The sequence below is a fragment of the Pistacia vera genome, unplaced genomic scaffold (genome assembly GCF_008641045.1).
Source record: "Pistacia vera cultivar Batoury unplaced genomic scaffold, PisVer_v2 Contig459, whole genome shotgun sequence".
Lineage (NCBI taxonomy): Eukaryota > Viridiplantae > Streptophyta > Magnoliopsida > Sapindales > Anacardiaceae > Pistacia > Pistacia vera.
In genome coordinates, this window is record NW_022196289.1 from 1,227,142 (window position 1) to 1,249,448 (window position 22,307).

The following is a 22,307-nucleotide window of genomic DNA, read 5'->3' on the forward strand; positions in this document are numbered from 1 at the left end:
GATTAAAATTTTCAATTTTGAATATTTTTATAATTTTATAAAATAATTTTCTTTTTTTTTGGGATTGTATACGAGAATTACTTTCGTAAATATGGTGACTCATTTTAATCAAATATATTTTTATAATATTTTTTGTATTTCTTATTTTCAAAATTAATTCCATATAATAAAAAGTGATGTGTATCAAATTAAATAAAAATAAAAATATTCACGGAGTTCATAAATAATAATTTTAGAAAATAAAATTGTAAAAAGAAAAAAAGAAAGGCTGTCAGCCAGGTCAGCCTATCTTTTCTCGTGGTGCAAATGATTCCTCCAAAATTTAGTGGAAATTTCATGTGAATTTAAATATTTCACAGCCTTAATATATATACTCTCTCCCTTCCTCTTCGCCTTCTCTCACTCTGTCTCTACACACTTCTCTTTCTCCTCCTTTATCAGAGCGAGAGAGAATCTCACTCCCTCACTCACTCTCCGTCGACGCCTTCTCCGCTGTCTCTTCTCTTCTAAGTAAGCTTCCTCTTCTCTTTACTCTTCCTATCTCTCTCTTTTGTTGTTTTTTTAATATTTTTATGAGATGAAACGGTGACGATTTGGTGCAATGGTTGAGTTTTGTTAATTAAGCTGCTTGATCTGATTTTATTTGTGGATTTTGATTGTTTTATTTGATCGGTGGATGCGTTTTGAGATCTGATCGAAGTGTTAAGGAGCTAGATCTAGGGTTCTGGTGTGAGATTTGTGGTGCTGGAACTGAGATCTAAGATCTAGAAGTCTATTGAAGTTGTTAGTTTTGATTGAAGTGAATCTGAATCGAGTCTTTTGATTTTAAGTTGTTTGAAATGATTGATTGTGAGATTTGATTCCTTGATCTGTTTGTTGTTTATACGGATCTGTAATTTTGATGAGATATAGCTGTTAGATCTACTCAAAGTCGTCCTTTTTAATTGAATTTTGAGGGAGGTAGTACTAAATTTGTTTGATAATTGATGATTATTGTTGAACTTTTGGTATGGAACGTATTAGATTGATAATATGAAGAGTTTTAGATTAAATGGAGCAATTTTTCTTGTAGAGATTGGTTCGTTGGTGACAATAGTGATTGATCGAACAGTTTATTGACTTTGCTTCTTTGTGTTTGTATTTATAGATTTATAGAAAATGGCCGATGCTGAGGATATTCAGCCCCTCGTCTGTGACAATGGAACTGGGATGGTGAAGGTTAGTTGGTTCTTTAGTAAAATTAATAAGTTTTATTGCTTGTTAAGTAGTTTTGGCTTGTACTAATCCGTTGTGATATCATATGCGTTAATTGCAGGCTGGGTTTGCCGGTGATGATGCACCCAGGGCAGTGTTTCCTAGTATTGTGGGTAGGCCAAGACACACCGGTGTCATGGTTGGGATGGGACAAAAGGATGCCTATGTAGGTGATGAGGCCCAATCCAAAAGAGGTATTCTTACTTTGAAATACCCCATTGAGCATGGTATTGTGAGCAACTGGGATGATATGGAAAAGATCTGGCATCACACTTTCTACAATGAGCTTCGTGTTGCACCTGAAGAGCATCCAGTGCTTCTCACTGAGGCACCCTTAAACCCCAAGGCTAACAGAGAGAAGATGACCCAGATTATGTTTGAAACTTTCAATGTCCCTGCCATGTATGTTGCCATCCAGGCAGTGTTGTCCCTCTACGCCAGTGGTCGTACAACTGGTTCGTATAAATCACGAGTTGAATCTGAACTTTTTAGTAATTTTAGTCAATTATTTTTGTCTGATGTTTAAATTGCCATCTTCTTGAACAGGTATTGTACTGGATTCTGGTGATGGTGTGTCTCATACTGTGCCAATTTACGAGGGTTATGCTCTCCCACATGCAATTCTTCGTTTGGATCTTGCTGGTCGTGATCTCACAGATGCATTGATGAAGATTCTTACTGAGAGAGGTTACATGTTCACCACCACTGCTGAGCGGGAAATTGTCCGTGACATGAAGGAGAAGCTTGCTTATGTTGCCCTGGACTATGAGCAGGAACTTGAGACTGCCAAGAGCAGCTCTTCTGTTGAAAAGAACTATGAGCTGCCTGATGGCCAAGTCATCACTATCGGAGCTGAGAGATTCCGTTGCCCAGAAGTCCTCTTCCAGCCATCACTCATCGGTATGGAAGCTGCTGGTATCCACGAGACCACCTACAACTCCATCATGAAGTGTGATGTCGATATTAGAAAGGATCTCTATGGTAACATTGTGCTCAGTGGTGGTTCAACTATGTTCCCTGGTATTGCCGACCGTATGAGCAAGGAAATCACTGCACTTGCCCCAAGCAGTATGAAGATCAAGGTCGTTGCTCCACCAGAGAGAAAATACAGTGTCTGGATAGGAGGGTCAATCCTTGCATCACTCAGCACCTTCCAGCAGGTGAAAATTCATTCCACTTCAAGTTTTTTTTGCATTACTTTTTCAAAAAATGTAGGTCTTCAACGTCTAACATATAAACATACATTGTCTTGAACAGATGTGGATTTCAAAGGGTGAGTACGACGAGTCTGGTCCATCCATTGTCCACAGGAAGTGCTTCTAAGTTCTCCAAGTTCTTTGATGGTGAGTTCTTTTTGCATTTAGTTGGTTTTTGTGTCTGTGTCATGTGGACTCATGCTGGTTGACGTGGAGAAGTGTTCAGGTCGGGGTCGTCATTGAAGGGAGAGAGTATAATTCCTCTATTGTTGTATCATATAAGCTTCTCTTTTCGGCATTCGTTGTCGAGAGGCTTTTACTTTTAATGGTCCTCCGGATTTGATGGACAAATCCACCCTTGCCTTGCATCATCTGGGGTTCAACCATATTGTCTTTTTTTAGTAGGAATGTTTGTAGCTGGAGATGAAGAGTGGTTGTGATGCTTTTCCCTTTCATTTTCTAAAATTTTCATATTTGAAGGTTTTTTTTTTAATTTTATTTTTATTTTTTCTTCTTCCCTGAGAACAATTAATGTTAATAGCTATTGTATGAGAAACTTCATATTAGTGTCTGCTTGCCATAAACTCCCTTATTGAAATTATTATATTTAAATACCTGGTTTGAATTTTTTCATTGATGGCTACTTCCGTCTCATATGCCCGGCATTCTATAAATTTTGTATTGAACTAAAAATTTGTATTGAAAAACGACAGAAACAAAGAAAACAGAAACAGAAGCAAAAAAAGATCTAATCTTGGCTTTGTTGTAGAGTGGTTAGTATATTCTTAGCATCTAAGGAAAAGTTAAGAATGTGACGGCAAGTTGAGGTGTCTAATCAACACTTTTATTTAGTGATTTGGTCATTCATTATGAATCGAATTTATTAATTGTGATTGATTATTTGAAAAAGAGAAGTTACGTAAAGATATTTCTTTTATTGGTCCTCTTTTACTGTGCTTGAAAGTTACACATTGGCTGAAAGGCAGTGGAATCTAGTGGGTTTTTTGGGTGCACGTAACTTATGATTTTGGACTTCGCTATGTGGCTGGAATTTGAGAATTTCTAATTCCTCGAGTTCATATTTCAACAAAACAAAAATATTATCGTGTTACAAGTATTATTAATCTTTATGATAAAAACATTGTCCTCCAACCCTTGGATTACTTGATCGATCAAATTTCATATCCCAAGTGATGTGTGATATGTCGTGATCAAATTTCATATCCCGAGTGATATGTGATATGTCGTGATCAAATTTGATAGTTGTACGTGACATTGATTTGCAAATAAAGACATATATGACATCGACATGCAAGTAAAGACATATGAGGGATTAGTTGCATGGTTAGGTTGGTGGTTTCTTCCGACCAGGTTTCGGGATTGAGTCTCCTCGTAAGCACTGTCGTGACCAAAACCTAGGCAGGGCAGGGTTTTATGGGGATTTTAGTTTGGAAGAGCGATATGTTCCCACCCAAGGTTTGAAAAAACAACACTTTCTCATCTGTCAAGATGACACTTTTCCATCTTTCTTCAGATCTATTTTTGTTAATATTTAATTAAAAAAACAAAAACACCCTTAAATAGTTTATTAAAATTAAAATTTAATTAAGTCAATTTTTATTCGATTATTTATTAGTTCAAGTGAATATATATTTTTTCTTTTGTTTATTTAATTAATTAACAATATTGATTTTCTATGTTAATTAATAAAGATGAAAAACATTATATTATAAAAAATATTATAAATTTAATAGATTATTGAATAATAGTGATGAGATATTTATGATATTATAAATAAATAAATATTAAGGTCATCTAACTTTAAATAATTCTATAGTATTGCTCCTAACTTTTTAGGTGGGGTTAACTATTTTTTCTTTTTTGACTTTTAATATTTGACTTTTTAACTAATTAAAAAATAATAAAAAATTTATAAAATCAAATATTTAAAGGTAATTAAAGGAAAATATAACAAAACTTAACGAAGGGTGGGTAATTAAAGGAAATTGTTATTTTGAAACTTGAAAGGTGGGAAAGTATTGTTTGGCCAAACCTTGGGTGGGAAGATGTCATTATGCCTTTTAGTTTCAATCGGGGGCTTGCAAAACAAGTGCTTAATTAATGTTGACAAAGTTTTACGGCTTCGTTTGGTTCATTATTCTGATAGTTTTTAGAATAATCTTTTGAAAAAAGTTAAATTTGGGCAGGTATTACGATGTAGGATTTGAAAATTAACAAAAATATCCCCTATATTTGTTTATTTACTAAACACCCATATAATAAAATATTACAAGTTAACAAAAACACAACCCAATCCACCCATTAAATACGGACAACTGGCCACCACTGCTGGAGAGTGGCCGGAGTGTTTTTGCAATTTCTAAAAAAATATTTGGAGATGTTTAGTTAAATTAACAAATTTAGTAGGTTTAAAAGAAATTAAAAAATATAGAATAATATTTTGGGAATAATAACATTTTACTGTTTAACTTTTTTGGGAATACTAATAATAGTATTCTCAAAAACGAAACAAACGGAGCCTATAGCTTTAATTTTAATGTTATTTGCAATCCAGTCTATCTTGTATATTACAATAAACAATATTTATATTTGACGAAAAATAAAATAAAATTATTAATAACTTCATCATCTTCAAACCTAATATATCTTCAATTAAATTAAACCAATTCTAAATTATTCTCGTGCTCCCAACAAGCATGAAGCATGGGTTTGCCATATGTATACACACGCGTGTGTGTGTGTGAGTGTGACAATAAAAAAGGATTTCATAGAGGAGGGAGTAAGTTTAAATCTAAGTTTAGTTAATTGATTACTTTATTTCCGCTAGGAGATTAATTTAATTAAACATGTGACGCAGAATGATGTCTAATCATGAAAAGACAGTTTAAAAAGTTTAACATTAATCATGATTAATGCACATGGTAAGTATAAATTTTTTATTCAATTTAAAATTTAAAAATAAAAAAGACAAATTTTTATTTTTTTTATAAAAGAATATCAAATTTCTTTTAATTAAATCATTAATCATTAATCAGATCATGTTATCTCTTAATTAATGTGATCTTCCCAAATCAATGGTCACATCTCATTTATTAGCATTAACAAATATCTCCATTGATTAAGTTATAACAATGCCTTACTATGAGGTTTAAAGAAATATAGCGAGTCCCCACAGGTAATAGAGATTACCATTACCCCCCCTTACATTTCACAAAATCTTCACTTACCTCCCTTAACTATGTTACTACTAATGACAATATTGTATTTTGTTTGATAAGAATTATATTAAGAGAGGATCTTGATCCTGGATGCTCATGTGTGATAGAGATTTATTTTCATTTCCAGCCATTTTTATAATTTATTAATTGCCAATTATAATTTTATATTTTGTTCGAGTAAATATTATATCATGGGAAAATCCTGATCCAAAAGAATTTGCCCTCCAAGATTTGAACATAAGAGTTTTTGAATAATTGTAAGTACAATGATCTTCATAAAGTGTTGAAAAAACTCAGAATAACAAATATTCTAATATATCTCAAGATCATATTAATAGTCACATATTGCAATCACATTTTATTTAAATGAATTACAATAAAGTTTACAGCATAAATACCTTTACTTCTTTAACTCTGAAACAAAATTGTATCTTGAGAGAGAACCATCGTATACTTATTTTTTCTTTTAATAAATTTTTAGAGATATTAAAGAAATTCTAAAAGGAATTTCTTCACTTATATACGGGATGCAGTTGCCTTGGCAACTACTGCAGTTTTAGGCTAAAACTGCTTTGGCAGTTTTCACTTGCAACGTACTTTGGGTGGATCCAATCATGGTTGTCACACCCATATCCAATATAAAGAATAAAAGCAAGGCTCGAGCCACTTTTCTGTGGAGCACCCAGGCTTCAAAGTCAGAGTTGAAAATGCCATCATCTCCGAAAATATCAAACTTTTCTCTCCATTCAGGGCCTTTGGGATAATTCTGAAAGTTGGTGCTCATTATGTGGTGCACATTTGCAGGATCACTGGTGAGGAACAAATCATTTTGAGCAAACCAGAAAGGTTTGATGAGCAGTGAGCCATGGCTTCTTTCAAGAACTTCAGTCAATTTGTCATGCAGCCAGCCGATGGAAGTTGATAAGAAAATGTGGTAAAACCCCAAGAAGAGGGGAGGTTCCATAGGGGAAGTTTGTTGCATTTTTGTGTGTAACTGTGAAGAAAGAGAATGAAAATAACTGGCATGAAAATCCATTGAAGGAGTAAGACCAATGCTATCATAGTTTCAAGGAGATGAAGGATTGTGCTTGTTTGTTGAGCACAAAGATCTTAATTTATTTATACCATTGATTATGGGCAAGTGGAAATATCTATAATAGTATACAAAAGTAACAAATGTCAATCATTTATGTGATTATGATGATGGTTGATAAATTAAATATCTATAATAGTATATATTGACTTCTGATACCATCTACAAAATATCTTGTCTTTTAATTACGAGTAATATTGTACAGATAAAACTAATATAATATTATTCTTATTGAAATGAATTCACATTTTTAATCACACTATCTGTTTATTGTTTGCCATCGGAGGTACAAACAGTAAGGAATTTTTTCTTACTTCTTTTCACTATCATATTATTTTTTTTTTTTTTTACTATACCTTAACTGTTTGAAATAATTCATAATCAACCTTCACTGTTTGGTGAAATTTTAAGTTGGTATTCTGTGATGCATTTATTTGATATTTCTACTCTTAAATTAACACGATTGTCTTTATTTTAACAGTAAAAAGTTAAAATGGTAATTTATTATTTTTATTTCTGCAAATCTCTCTCACCCACTGCCGCCTCTTCTTTTTCTTCTGCCCATTCTTCTTCGTCTTCTTCTTTTATCACATTCAAAATGTACCCAGACTCATAGATTAAATCTTTTCCTTTTCTTCATTTACCTTTTTCTTCTGAGTGGGTATTTTATGGCCATTCTTCTTCTTCTCTTCCTTGGGTAAAATGTGCCCCGACTTCGTTTTCTACAAAAACCATCTCTCTACCCACTGCGGCCTCTTCTTTTCTTCTACATACAAATGCACCCATTTTCCTAATTCAAGCGGCCCAAGTCGCGAAATTGCAAGAAGAACACTAACCAAATTCACATAATTCGGACGCGCATCTCCCATTTGCATCTCGTGAAACATCTCTATTGCCTCCCTAAATTTCCCATTTTGTGCATACCCAGACATCATAGCATTCCACGAAACCACACTTCTTTGAGGCATTTAATCAAATCGAAATTTCACAACTAACCCATGAACCTGTTCTCCTTCTGAAACGCTCCCCATTTCAGCGCAGGCTTTTAACATAGAAGGAAATGTATTCTTATTGGGTAACACAAACCCATCACAAATCATTTGATGAAATAACAACAAGGCATATAGAGCTTCATCATCATTATTCTCACTGAAGGCTCTTATAAGAGTGTTATAAGAAAAGCAATTGGGTTCACGCATTTGGTTAAAAACCTAAAGGGCGTAGTCTAGGTCACGGCGGTCGGACAGAGAGCAGAAGTGAAGAATCTCGGCGGCGGCAAGTGGGTCATGGATTTGAGCAGTCTTGATAAAGTGGGCGTGGACTTGGGTTAAATGTCTCATGTTCTTGCATTTTTTGATTTGTGGGAAGAGTGAAGATGGGTGTTTTAAAAGGCTCATTTTAAATTCCAAAAAGACCCTTCAAAATGTTCTTCATCAAGGGTGCAGACCTCTGCTCAAGTATCATTCAACTATTTAGATTATAGTCGATTGAATTTATTAATTTAATCTATGTGTCTGGGCAGATTTTGAGTGTGATAAAAGAGGAAGAATGGGTAGAAGAAAAAGAAGAGGCGGCAGTGAGTGTGAGAGATTTGCAGAAAAAAATAATAAATGACCATTTTAACCTTTTATGGTTAAAATAAAGAAAACGGTGAAAATTTGAAATAAATAGAAATAGGGATACCAACTTAAGATGAGTTAACGACATGTTTCCACCTAAAAAATGGTCCATTGACAAATTTATACCCACCCACATTTTAAATACCATTTTATTACCCACAGCAAAAATTCTGTTAACAATTTATGTTAAAAACATATATTTTCATTGTGAAGACCAAAATACCCTTGATTGTTTGATTGAATTTTTTTTATTATTATTATATGAGTGAAATACATATGTACGCCTATTTTAATAATAAACTCAATAAAATTTGGAAATGTTTTCATCAGACCTCTTCAACGTGGCCTGCTAACATGCAATAATAACAATGAAAGCATAGATGTTTTTAAAAGAAGAGAATATAAAGTTCGGATAAAAATAACTTCTGTTGCAAACATAACAATCTTGATTTAGTATTATCAAAACAAATTCATTCTCCAGTGTACAGCATAAAACATGAGCAAAATGTGATCAGTTGAAGATCTATCATTGGTGGCAAAGATGGTTATACTGTTGTTTAGAATTTCCACAAAAACACAAAGAAGAAGAAGAAAAATAAGAAGTAATCAACATTAAACCAAAGCATAACAACAAGTTCCACAAACAACTTGTGACAATGATAATAAAGAAGAAAAAACAAACAGTTTAGGGTGCAGCCACAAGAATAAGTAATCAATAAACAATTTCCAAAGAGGCTATGACCAAAACTAGAAAGAGAGAAAATATAATCTAAATAAACTTCAACACACATAGTTGCCTTTGCAAAAATTACCTTCTCTTATGATGCATTTGCAAGTTCAAACTCACATTACTTAAAGAGGCAGTGAACCTACAGATTAAATTATAACTTAATTTGGACAAAGTAGAATGTTTAAAACTTATAGAGTCATGATTGTTTAAAAAATAATTTAGACAAAGTAGAATGTTTAAATCTTGTTGTCACCTATATTGTGAGATTGTGGAGCATTGTTTTGAGTTGAAGAAGATGCAAACCTATAGCCCTTGAAGATGATGTAGTCATAGTTGCTACGAATGTTCTATATAACATAAAAAAAAGGGACACAATATTAGTATTTTAGCATATTTTACATAATTCAAACAGATTTACACCGTTATTTCAGCAGATGTAATTTACACAGTTTAGAACAACTTTAACTTTGGGTTTTACACTGTTGTTGGGTCCAAAACTTACACAGACACACTGACACATAGTTTAAAACATTTATTAAAGCATAAGAAAACAGAGTGATCAAAACTTATGGATTGTAATTAGTGAAAAAGCAAAAAGAAAAAGAAAACAGCCGCAACAGTTCAAACATGCGATTCTCAATGAAATGTAAAACATGAACCATAGCTGAACTGGCTAGTTAGAATGTCGACAAACAACAATCCAACCTCATGCAGCAGAACATTCAAACCATGAATTCAATCCCTAAATGTATGCATTCATGCAAAAAGTTTACAAATGCTTAAAAAAGGGTACAACAACGCAACAACAATCAAAGCATGAGATACCCACATTATTAGGATGCGAAGCAATTCCACTCACGATGATTCTTGTCTCTTCCAAATATGTTTTCTAACCCGCCTGTAGGAAAAAATAACAAACTATAGGAGACATTTGTAACTATAACTAAAATGGACCCACAACCAAAACTAATAACAAAAACAAATAAAATAAGAAAACTTCATGTGAAATCCATTATTTTAAAAGAAATAATAATAATTTTTTGCCATTTCATATCGTGAAAACTAACAATTCTTTGTCTTTAATCCTTCCCAAAACATGGCGACTTTGTTGCATGCCTTACCATAAAAACGTAAAAACTGAACAAATGATATTCCCAAAACCAAAGAATAACACCGACCTTAGAAGTCTCAACGATGGTGACTTTGTTGCATGTCTCAACGAAGAAGCAACTCAGAAGTCTCGAGTCAGCCGTCACTCGAAGTCGCCTATCAAACTTGTCGTTCTCCGGAAAAACTCCTCGATCACAGCACTAATCGTCAACACCATGAATGAATCCTAAACACAACAATCGCCAACAATCAATCCAACCAGTTAGTGTAAATCGCTGTTAAGAATCACCAGTAGCTGTAAAAATCGCAAGCCTTTGTTAGACGAAAACCCAACTTCGACTCCTCCAAGATTCGCTGAAGTAAAATGACTTTTGCTTTTCTTTTTTCCTTAGGTCAACTTCCTTGGACACGTGTTATTACTCCAATCCTATGATTCCCCATATTGCAATTTTAAATTTTGATTTTCTGTGCAAAGTGTCAATTGATCATTTTACCATTGCTTACAAATGACTTATGACCATACTACCCTTTATCACAATGAAAACTGTTAATGGACATCTGCTGTTGGTAGTAAAATGATATTTAAAAAGTGGATGGGTATGAATTTGCAAATGGAACATTTTGTGGGTGGGAACCAGTCGTTAACTCACTTAAGATTTCGCCAAACCTCACGTGGAAACATGTCGTTTGCTCTAGTTATTATTGTTGATATTTATGTTAAACTTATGTTATGGTGACACATTTTTTCATATGACATTTTCTCTTTGTTGTCTTTCTCATCAAGTTTATTTTGATTCATGATATTCTTGTGAGAGCTAACTTTATATGTGTCATAATTTCCTTATGTGGTCCTAAAAGATAAGACTTTATGGTCCTAAAAGATTGTAAGACTTTGTCTGTGGTCCTGCAAGAAAGAGAAAATATATGTTTGTGGTCCAACAAAAAGTTGGAATTGTTTTTGTCTTCCACTTGTTCAGCTATGTCAGACTTATGTCTTTTGCATTTTCATTTCATGTGTGTTCAGAGTGGATGTGTGCTTGCACACTTATGTTAGACATATGCATGTTGCACTTCATTTCACATTTTACTTCGTGTACACACACACATTTCTACTGTGCTAACATCGCATGTTTGACTCATTTTTCATAAGTTGCGTTTTTATCCTTAACAGTTAAGATATTTTCTTTGAATCTTTTGTGCTGTCATTTGGACCATTTACAGGTGTTCCAATATCCTTTAGTGGTTTAGGGAAAATCAAAATTTTCCCTTTTTGGTTGTGGTCCCAAAAGATAGATGAAATCTTTTCTATTTTTGGACCAACATATGTCAGTCATTGTTTGCTGACTTGGCAAAAATTGGAGAGCACAAAATTGGTATATATTTTATTTATTCTTGCTCATTTGTGAACTAACCTTTATGTTTGTTTTTGCGTTGTGCTCTGAAACTTTTAGAGAGTTTTTTTTTTTCCTTAAAAGTTTCCCATATGTTTTTGTGCCAAACAATTATCATCCTTCATCTTTGTTGAGCTAAAAGGAAGTTCATCTTCTTCCTTGTTTGTTTTTCTTTTTGAACATGAGTATCTATTTCTGGTGCTCTAAACTTTTCAGAGAGTTGTTCTTGGTTAGGTTTTTTTATATGGGTTTGTGTTATAAACTTTCTTATTTATCTTCATTGTTGAATGGCGGCTAGAACGTGGTTCCTTGACTGATGCTGGAGTGTGTCTTCAGCGATTGAAGCTTGGGTAGAGCTCAAACATTTTCTGGGAGTGTTCCTGGTGTGGAGTGATCTTAGAAGCGACAAAGCATTAGAGATTCAGAGGCTGGTGTTTAGTGTAACATAGAACAGGAGTTCTTTTTGTTGTAGCTAAAATCAACTCCGAGTGATATCTTGTAATGTTTGTTGTTATAGTAGATTAGATTCAATCTGGATGAGGTCCTATGGATGTAGGCTAAGAGTGGCTTTAGTCGAACCATGTATATGCTTGTGTGCTTTATCTTTACCGCTTGTGGTTGTTGATTCATGATTAACTTGATAACCATTAATCAACTTGGTAAAATCTTCTGGTGCACTTTAAAAATAGGTATCTAATGTTGAATAGAGTTCAAACCCACTTTCTCTTCCTTCTTCTTCATACAAACCCACTTTCTCTTCCTTTTCTTTAGACAAATCACAAACCCACTTATAATAATAATAGTTATTATAATAACTGTTGAACAAAACATAAATCAAATAAGTACCAGAGGATGCGGCCGGGAGGAAGATGAAATCAGGCTATTTTTAATAATTTGAATCTGACGAAACTGTATAGGGAACTATCGAGAAGATAGCCATGAGAGTTTGGAGAGGTTTCTAGAAGAAGCTTTAGTGTTCAAGGAAGGAATTGTTGAAGCCGAAATTGAAATCGCCATTCCAAACTTTGAAATTGAAATCGCCATTCCAAGCTGAAATTAAAAAACATTAATCTCTTTTATATTTCACAAAACTGATTAGAAAGTTTCTTGCAGAATGTCCTTACAAGAGAAATACTGTTATAATTAGATCACATCTAAGAGAGGAGACCCAATTTTATTAATAATACAACTATATTTCACAAAGGAGACTATTTTCTCCATTATTATCATAGAATAAATATACTTTATTATTACAAGTTCAGAGTCAATCTCTAATGTAGACGTCCTTAAATTTTTAATGTACGGATAAAAAATGAGCTTTTAGTCGCTAACTGTACAATCCGTAAAGTCAAAAGCCAGCAACCAAACTCTCACCATTGGGCTGCACGTTAAAAATTTAAGGACATCCGCACATGAGAACTTTCGTACTATGATCTCTTCTTAATCCTAGCCATTAATCCATCCTTTATGTAAAAACTGATACTCAGATTACTGGGAATCACACCCTGATTCTCCAATATCTGAACTTCATAATTCTGAATAACAGTAGCCGCAATGATCTTCATCAGATTGAAACCAATTTCCCTTCCAGGACAAATCCTAGGCCCTGCATTAAACGCAAAAAATTTCTGTGGCGGCACATGTTTAATCTTCCCATCTTCAGAAATCCATCTCTCAGGTTTGAATTCATAACAATCTTCTCCCCAAACCGATCTCATTCTCCCAATTGCATACATTGAAATCAAAACATCTGTGTTCATCTTTATTTCATGCCCGCTTGGAAGAGTGTCAGTTTCTTCATTTTTCCTTAATTGAAAAGGAATTGGAGGGAACAGCCTCAGGGTTTCACATAAAGCCGCATGAAGATAAACCAACTTGGACAAATCTTCCCGGCTGAATTTCATTGGCTGAAATGGTAAATTTTCTGTTATTTCTTCTCGGATTTTAGCTTCAATCAATGGATTATTCTTTGAGAGAAGCCAGAAGAACCAGGAGAGAGTTATACCAGTTGTGTCTTCAGCTGCCAAAATTAGGGCTATCACATTGTCTCTCATGACTTTCTCATTTGGTGTAGCTCCAGTGACTTCATTTCCGCTCAGGTAACATTCCAAGAGATCAATGAAGCTCTCTTCATCTTCGTTTTTGCTTGTGGTCGCCACGACTTCGCTCATTTTTTCTCGCTTGTAAGACAAGCATTCTTCCCAGAAACAATCTAAACTTCTCCAACCGTTGCTCAGTTTTCTCTCCTTCCCAATACCCATTCACCTTTGCAGCTTCCAGAGTCTCTCCGGAAAAACATACCGGAAAAATATCGCTTCACAGGCATCGTCTATCGCCTTCAGAAACGGAACTTCTGGCTGCTCCATGGAGAGGAAATTGGGGTTGTATCCTGTGGTGATGGCGCAAGCAAAATCAAAAGTCCCCCTATTCAATAAGTGTTTCAAGTCAAACTCCTTGTTTTTTTCAGAAACGTGTTCAAGAACTGGGATGAGGCCTTTCTGTGTAATCTCTTGCATCGTCTTCGTGGCGAGTTGCTGGAATTTCTGGTGACTAAACAAGGCTCGAGCCACTTTTCTGTGGAGCTTCCAGGCTTCAAAATCAGAGTTGAAAATGCCATCATCTCCGAATATATCAAACTTTTCTCTCCATTCAGGGCCTTTGGGATAATTGTGAAAGTTGGTGCTCAATATGTGGTGCACATTTGCAGGATCACTGGTGAGGAACAAATCATTTTGAGCAAACCAGGAATGTTTGATGAGCAGTGAGCCATGGCTTCTTTCAAGACCTTCAGTCAATTTGTCATGCAGCCGATGGAAGTTGATAAGAAAATGTGGTAAAACCCCAAGAAGAGGGAAGTTCCAAAGGGGAAGTTTGTTGCATTTTTGTGTGTAACTGTGGAGAAAGAGAATGAAAATAATAGGCATGAAGATCCATTGGAGGAGGAATAAGGCTAATGCTATCATAATTTGAACAAGTTTAATCTTCAAGGAGATGAAGGATTGTGCTTGTTTGTTGATCACAAAGATCTTAATTTATTTATACTATTTGATTATGGGAAAGTGGGAAATAACTTGTCATTTTACAACAGCTAACAAATGTCAACTCTTTATGTGATTAAGATGATGGTTGATAAATTAAACATCTATATAGTGTACATATAATGTCCATAAAGTACCTTGGTGGTACCATTAACTTTTTAATTACAAGACTAATTACGAGTAATGTTATACCATCTTGGTAGTACCATAAACTTTTTAATTACAAGACTAATTACAAGTAATATTATACCGACTTAGCTGATATAATATTATTCTTATTAAAATGAATTCACATTTTTAATTACAATATCTGTTTATTGCTTGCCAACGGAGTTATAAACAATTCATAATAAACCTTATTCATAACAATAATACATGTTCTTCAAAGCAGAGGTTTTATTAGTTATTATGATGATTCTAAATACTAAGAGAGACGGAGAAAGATATTAAAAATAGTGAAAATTTAAAAGGAAATGTAAAGAGTTTCAAGTAGATAAAACTCCCCTATGTGTCGTATTGTTTTGTATGCAAAAAATTGTATATAAAACATGTTAAAAGGAGAGTGAAATGGGAAATAAAAGAAAATTTTACTAACATTTTCCTTGTTCCTTGCTCAACTTGGAACAACTTTTTTTGAATAGAATTGGAAGTCAAAAAGGTGGAATGACATTGGAAGTCAAAAGAGTTTAATGGCTTTGGCTACCCTTTTTTGAATTCTTTTACATTGTCTCTATTGTATCTTTCTCAATGGTGTTGATTCCCAAAGACTAATGAAATTAACATAAACTCTGCCCAAAATGATCCATGTTGTCCAACTCCAATCGTATAATGACTCACTCCCATATAATAGTAATTTGTTCATCATGTGAATGTACAGATGAAGTGATATATCCGTAATGCTTACTTCTTCTCCGGTGTAGCTTGTTTCTGGTTTTTCAACAAGTGAAATCCTACAGGTTTTTCAGCATAAGTTGACAACTACATCAACCTGATAACTTCTGAAATTAGAAGATACCACCTCAGGAAAAATAAAGTTTAGAGCTCATTTATGGTATTGAAGTCTAGATAATTCATAAAACAAGAGGATTCTTAGACTGGATAACTTGAAATCCAATCGAAAAATATTTAAGGACAATGTACCAACAAACTTAATCCAAAATAATTTTACAAGCACTAACAAAATTTGCCTAACCCCAACTCAAGAACAAAGAGTAGCAAAAGTTTGTCAAGGATCACCGCCATCGTTAATATCATCATCATCAAACATCAACCGTCATATATAATTTGGGGTGCTTAAGTGTCTGTTTGACAGACTTCATCAGCTCTGTGAATTCCTTAAAAACTGCAGCAAGATCACATTTGTCAGTAATGCCGGCTTCTGTAAATTTATGCATGTACAGGGAAAAAGTTTGCAAAACTTAATTTTGTATCTGTTACAGATTTATTCAAAATATGCATTGCCAGAGTCTGAATCATGAGGTCCTGGGGATGCTTCAGGGTGGTATTGAAGAGACATGATATTTAGTGAAGGGAAAGCAAGACCAGCACAGGTTCCATCATTAAGATTGACATGAGTCACTTCCACACCCTTCGGAAGTGTAGCAGGGTCAACTGCATAGTTGTGATTCTGCAGCAATATGAATATTAAGGTGAAGTTAGTACCAAAACAAACGAAGTAAAGTGGCTAAAAGAAAACATGCAGTGAAACTGATTTACAAGAAACTTAAAATCAAATTCTATCATTCTCAAAACCTTATGCAGGAAAGTACAAGATATTGTCTGCTACAAGGCACAACTTGATGAGGCAGAACATCTGGATTCTTCACAATTGTTTCATAAATGAAAATTCAGAATTCAGGATTTAGGATTTCATGTATCATGTATTGGTTGTTTGATCGCACCTGAGCACTAATCTCTACACGGCCATTTCGCATGTTACGAACTGGATGATTTCCTCCATGGTGACCAAACTTCATTTTAAAAGTTTTACCACCCAAAGCCTGACCAAGTAACTGATGGCCCATACAGATTCCAAAAACAGGAACCTTTCCCAGTAGTCCCTTGACTGTTTCAACAGCATATGGAACTGCAGATGGGTCTCCCGGGCCATTACTGAAAAGAACTCCATCTGGCTTCATCTTTAGAGTTTCTGATGCCGGCCATGTTGAAGGGACTACTGTGATTTTACAGCCATAGGATGCTAAACGTCTCACTATATTATGCTTGATTCCAAAATCATATGCAATAACCTTCAATTCAAGAAGAAACAAAAAATTGTGAGTGAAAACTGTTTGAAATCTAGTACTTCCAAACAGAAACTTAGAAAATAATACTAACACGGTAAGTTTCTCCATCTCTCCAATAACTGTTAAACTCCCACTCTGACTCTGTTGTATCAACCCATTCATAAGGTTCTTTGCATGAAACAGGACTTATTAAATCAACACCTGCAGAATAAAACCAAGAACACTCAGAACTGCCTATTTTCTATAGGCTTCACAGGGTCTGTCCATTAATTGCAACATATTCTTACCTACTATGTTCCATGAACAAGACATCTCCAGAAGTTCTTTATCTGTTTTAGATTCCTCTGTGCTTAACACACCAATAAGGCTTCCGTCATTCCTTAGTCTGCGGGTGATTGCACGTGTGTCAACTTCATCTGTTGCATAAAGAAAAGCACCAAAAGCAAAGACACATTAGCAGCTGTGGACAAAGAGCAAAGCTTTCGAACAAATATGGCAATTCCTCTGACATTGGTGATAAGATAATTCAAGCCATAGAATATAACTTACAAATCCCCATGATGTTCCTTTCTGCTAAATAATCACCAAGTGTTTCTGCACATCTCCAGTTTGAAGTACTGAGAAACATTTATTGAACAACATAGATTAAGATATGGCCAATGTGTATCAGTGAAAGTTGCACATATGCATTTTCTGAAAGCAGCACTAGAGGACAGCTTACCTAATACTTAAACTTCTTATTACTAAACCGGCAAGGAAGCATTGCCTGGACTCTTCGTCATCTGACAAGGATGGCAATAAAATCAAATTCATGTAGAAGAGTGAGCAAATATTTGAAATCATTAACACTAATTACCAAAATTGACACCAGTATTGCCGATATGTGGGTTGGTCATCAGGACAAACTGACCAGCATAACTAGGGTCTGTTAGAATTTCCTGATACCTGCAAAATGCATTGCAACCATAAATCAGACGCTGCATATGGCTCATGTACAGCAAGTTAACTCATGGCTATTTCAATTTTTCTTTGGCAAAGCAGCTTAGCTTGCCATACCCCAAATATTTTTACTCCAAAAATGGATCATCTAACAAACAAAGAACAGGTGTCATTGTTTCCAATAAACGATAGTCCAACAAACAAAGAACAGGTGTCATTGTTTCCAATAAACGATAGTCCAACAAATTCTCATGTCAATGAGCTGCTGACTTAACAGCATAATTCGGTCACCCTGTCAACTTGCAATGTGTCAGCATGGAACAGCTTCAAACAACTGGCAAAATCTTCAAACAGTCAAGCTATTGCAAAATATTATGCCCTCTGTTCACTTTTTATTTTCATTTGGCTAAAACTAGTATCAATTATAACATGATTTAACATACTTGGTTTCTTTTCTGAGAATAATTAACATTTTTTTTTTCTTCTAATTTTCCAAGTAGAAAGTTCTCTAAGAAGAATTAACGTACTATACAATCTGTATGACAACCAAAGGCTAGAAAGTAAGAATTCAAAACTTCGAAAATACATTCTACTGTTCTTTTTTTTTGTTTCTCTTAATGTCACAGAAACCAAACCCCTGTAGAACAAATAGTATTAACTAACTCTATCAAACAAAAACTGTAAAATCATCTCACCCAGTCAAGGATTATTGAAAACCACTTCACCAACTTGTGTTCCTGAAGCACCAAACGCTTAGCCCTCCAAATTGAACCATCTTCAAGCACAAGTCTAGCATTTGAAACATTCCACGGCCTTTCCACCACCTAATCCTCCAACAGTAACAGTCATCAATATTAACTAGACACGCATACATTCATATAAAAAGAAATGAGATTTATTTTTAAATCAAAAGCCATTCACACACAACGATTTCCACCTAAATTAACACACATAACATGCCTCTACCTTCTCATACCCAATAAAACACTGATACGACAAATTAACAAACAATGAAAAAGAAAAATTAAAACTTCGATAAATTCAGTTCAAATCTTCCCCATAATTCATAAAATCACAAAAAAAAAAAAAAAAAAAAAAAAAAAAAAAAGAGAGAGAGAGAGAGAGAGAGAGGGTCCATCTTGATTTAAGCTAAACCAAGGTCTCTAAAATTAACCCATAACATAAAATTCTACCATTTTTTTTGACAAAAATTAATTGCACGAATCGAATAAAGTTTCACAAAATGAAGAAAGTTTCAAATTCTAACATCTTAAACCCAACCAAACCAAAACAATCCCTTCTGTATTTTACTCAAACACAAATCTTGACCCCACAAAAAAAATGTAACTTGTGGGTTAAATTCAACTCAAAGCAATGAACAAAGCAAAAGAAAGGGCGGTTAATACCAGTGGCGGCTCCGTCAGAAGCGGGAAGAACGGAACATTTGACGGTGAAAACTTGGTGAAGATTGGAAGGGGCACGTGCCCTTTTGGCCGAGAAGCAAGTGGAGGGGTTTTGGAGAGCAAAGTTGAAGGCTTTAGTCGCAGCCATGAGAAGCAGCTTGCTTTTTGGGTTTGAGTTTCAGTGGCTTTGTTGTTTCTGAGTGAACTGAGAAAAGATTTAAAAACACAACAGAACGCACGAGTGATTTGGTACAACACGTGCGTATGTGTTCGTGAGTTAGGTTTTTTGACAAGGGGAATTTATTTAAACTCCAAGGTTTGCAAATATTAAAAAATTTCTCTTAGACACTAATAATTACGCTCAACCCCTTATGGTTAGAGTAATGCTACGGTCATCGAAATAGTACACCGAATTTGTACACCGAATGACGTGACAAAATCTTGACCGTTGATTAATTTAAGTTATAACTAATCGACAGTCAAGATTGTGTCATGTTATTCAATACAAAAAATCGGTGTACTACTTTCGATGTCTCTATTATTTTCCTTATAGTTAGAGTAATGTTATAGTCACCGAAATAGTGCACCAAATTTGTGCACCGAATGACGTGGTAAAATCTTGACTGTTGATTAATATTAAGTTATAATTAATCGACGATCAGGATTGTGTCACGTCATTCGATGCACAAAATCGATACACTACTTGGGGTGTCTCCATTTGCTATAACTCAAGCCTAATAAGCAAATTCGTAATACAAGTAAACACAAACAAGATTCAAGATCAAAGAATCACACACACACAAAGATCAAGGCACGAATTTACCGTGGTTCGTCTATCCAATCTTGGATAGACTACATCCACGTTGAGCTCCGAAATACAGACACTCACATCACTAAAAGATATTCAACGATTACAAGAAGACAATCATACAAATCTGCCAAAACAGATCAACCCTCAACCAAGGCCTATTCGCTCAAGAATCTCTCAATAATCTGCAAGAACACAGAGGACAAATACTAGCCTCAAGAAGGAAACGCAACCCTCTCTCACAATCTACCCAGATTATACCCAGAAAGACCCAGCAAAAACAAACCCTAGTTTCTCTCTTTCCCAAACCTAAACCTGATTATCAAAAACGCGTTCTATATCTTTCATCACTGTTGCTTTCTTTATATATACCCATATTAGTAAACATCAGCCCTTGGATCTGTCTTGATCTGACGGCTAGGATTCAGCAATGGCCTTAAGTGAAACGTCCCCGTTTTGGCTTCCAATGGACTTAAGTGAAACGACCCCGTTTTGGCTTCACATTATTTTTCAGTCTCCACCTTAAAGCCAACTTTCTTCCTTCCATTTATTGGACTTCCTTTTAGTGCAGTAAGCTATCTCATATTTCTTCTCAGCTCTGAAGGAAAGTGTTTATCTGATGTGAAGCAAGTTCAAGCAGTGCTTGAACTTAGCTATGGTCACCACTTTTGTTCCCATGTCCGCTGGATTATCTTCAGTAGGCACCTTCAACAGATTAATCTTTCCCTTTGCAACCAGGTCTCTGACGAAGTGATGCCTTACATTCACATGTTTTGTTCGTTCGTGATACACTAGCTTCTTACTCAAATGGATGGCACTTTGACTATCAGAGTAAATTGTTGTTGTGCCATTCAACAGATCAGCTTCTTTCAGAATCCCTTGCAACCATGTTACTTCCTTGAATGCATCTGAAACTACTACGTACTCTGCTTCAGTAGTGGATAGTGCAACCAGAGGTTGCAACTGTGCTTTCCAACTAACACAGTTGCCTCCCAGTGTAAAGTAATAAGTAGTTGTGGATTTCCTAGAGTCTCTATCACCTGCAAAATCTACATCTACATACCCCACCAGATCAAGTGATGCATATCTTTTACAGAAAATTAAACCAATTTGAACAGTACCATTAATGTATCTCATCAACCATTTTAATGTATTCCAATGTTCATTTCCAGGATTTGACATGAACCTGCTTAATAGTGATATTGCATATGCTAAATCAGGTCTGGTGGATATCATGTAATACATTACAGAACCTATGGCATTAGAATAAGGGACATTCTCCATTTTCAATCTATCTGAATCTGTTTTTGGGGATTGTGACTTGCTAAGTATGAAGTGGTTTGCTAAGGGCATTTTCATTGCTTTGGATTCATTCATACCAAATTTTAAGACCAATTTTAGTAAGTATGAGGATTGATGAAGTTTAAGAGTATTTGCACTTCTATCTCTATCAATCATCATTCCTAGTATTTTCTTTGCCTTCCCTAAGTCCTTCATATCAAATTCAGCATTCAATTTAGCCTTTAATGCATTAATTTGAGACATGGACTTGCTAATTATTAACATGTCATCTACACATAGAAAAAGATAGATTGGCATGTTATTCATACAGGCAAAATAGAAACAGTTATCATACATGCTTCTAGTGAATCCATTTCCTATTATGAATGCATCAAATCTCTTGTACCACTACCTCGGGGACTGTTTAAGTCCATACAGAGATTTATTTAATAAGCATACATAATCATACAGTTTTTTATCCTTAAAACCTATAGGTTGACTCATGAATATTTTCTCATCCAACTCACCATGCAAGAAAGCAGTTTTAACATCCAGTTGTTCTATCTTTAAGTCATGTTGAACAACAATTGCTAGCATGATTCTAATAGTTTTAGATTTAACTACTGGAGAAAATATTTCAGTGAAATCAATACCTGCTCTTTGAGTGTAGCCCTTAGCCACTAACCTTGCTTTGAATCTTGGTGGGTCAGATTCATTTATCCCTTCTTTCAGTTTGTACAACCATCTGCACTCCACCAATTTCTGATTCTTTGGCTTTGGAACTAGTGTCCAGGTTTTGTTTGAGTGCAATGACTCCATCTCTTCCTCCATAGCAGCCAACCATTCTTTTCTATCCCTTGAACTCATTGCCTTATCATAAGTATTTGGTTCTGATCGATGTATCTCTGAACCAGCTAGGAGTGCTGTATAAATCAGGTCAGCATAGCTGTACCTTGTAGA

The 22,307-nt window shown here is 34.8% G+C and overlaps 1 protein-coding gene and 1 pseudogene across 1 annotated transcript; one reads left to right on the forward strand and one right to left on the reverse strand.

The window, feature by feature from the left end:
* The first annotated feature begins 350 nt into the window (after positions 1-350).
* On the forward strand, positions 351-3,034 carry LOC116144898 (actin-7). Its single transcript, XM_031430317.1, has 5 exons — positions 351-510; positions 1,148-1,218; positions 1,316-1,709; positions 1,801-2,414; positions 2,512-3,034. The coding sequence occupies exons 2-5, from the start codon at positions 1,159-1,161 to the stop codon at positions 2,575-2,577; spliced, it is 1,134 nt and encodes a 377-aa protein (XP_031286177.1). The 5' UTR covers positions 351-510; positions 1,148-1,158; the 3' UTR covers positions 2,578-3,034.
* Positions 3,035-12,934: 9,900 nt separating this feature from the next.
* On the reverse strand, positions 12,935-14,821 carry LOC116144876 (annotated as a pseudogene).
* Positions 14,822-22,307: the final 7,486 nt, after the last annotated feature.

Bases quoted from the DNA above. Each gene is read 5' to 3' on its own strand.
- LOC116144898 (XM_031430317.1), top strand. From the start codon at position 1,159: ATGGCCGATGCTGAGGATATTCAGCCCCTCGTCTGTGACAATGGAACT. The intron at 1,219-1,315 runs GTTAGTTGGTTC...CGTTAATTGCAG, and splicing joins ATGGAACTGGGATGGTGAAG to GCTGGGTTTGCCGGTGATGA. The intron at 1,710-1,800 runs GTTCGTATAAAT...CTTCTTGAACAG, and splicing joins CGCCAGTGGTCGTACAACTG to GTATTGTACTGGATTCTGGT.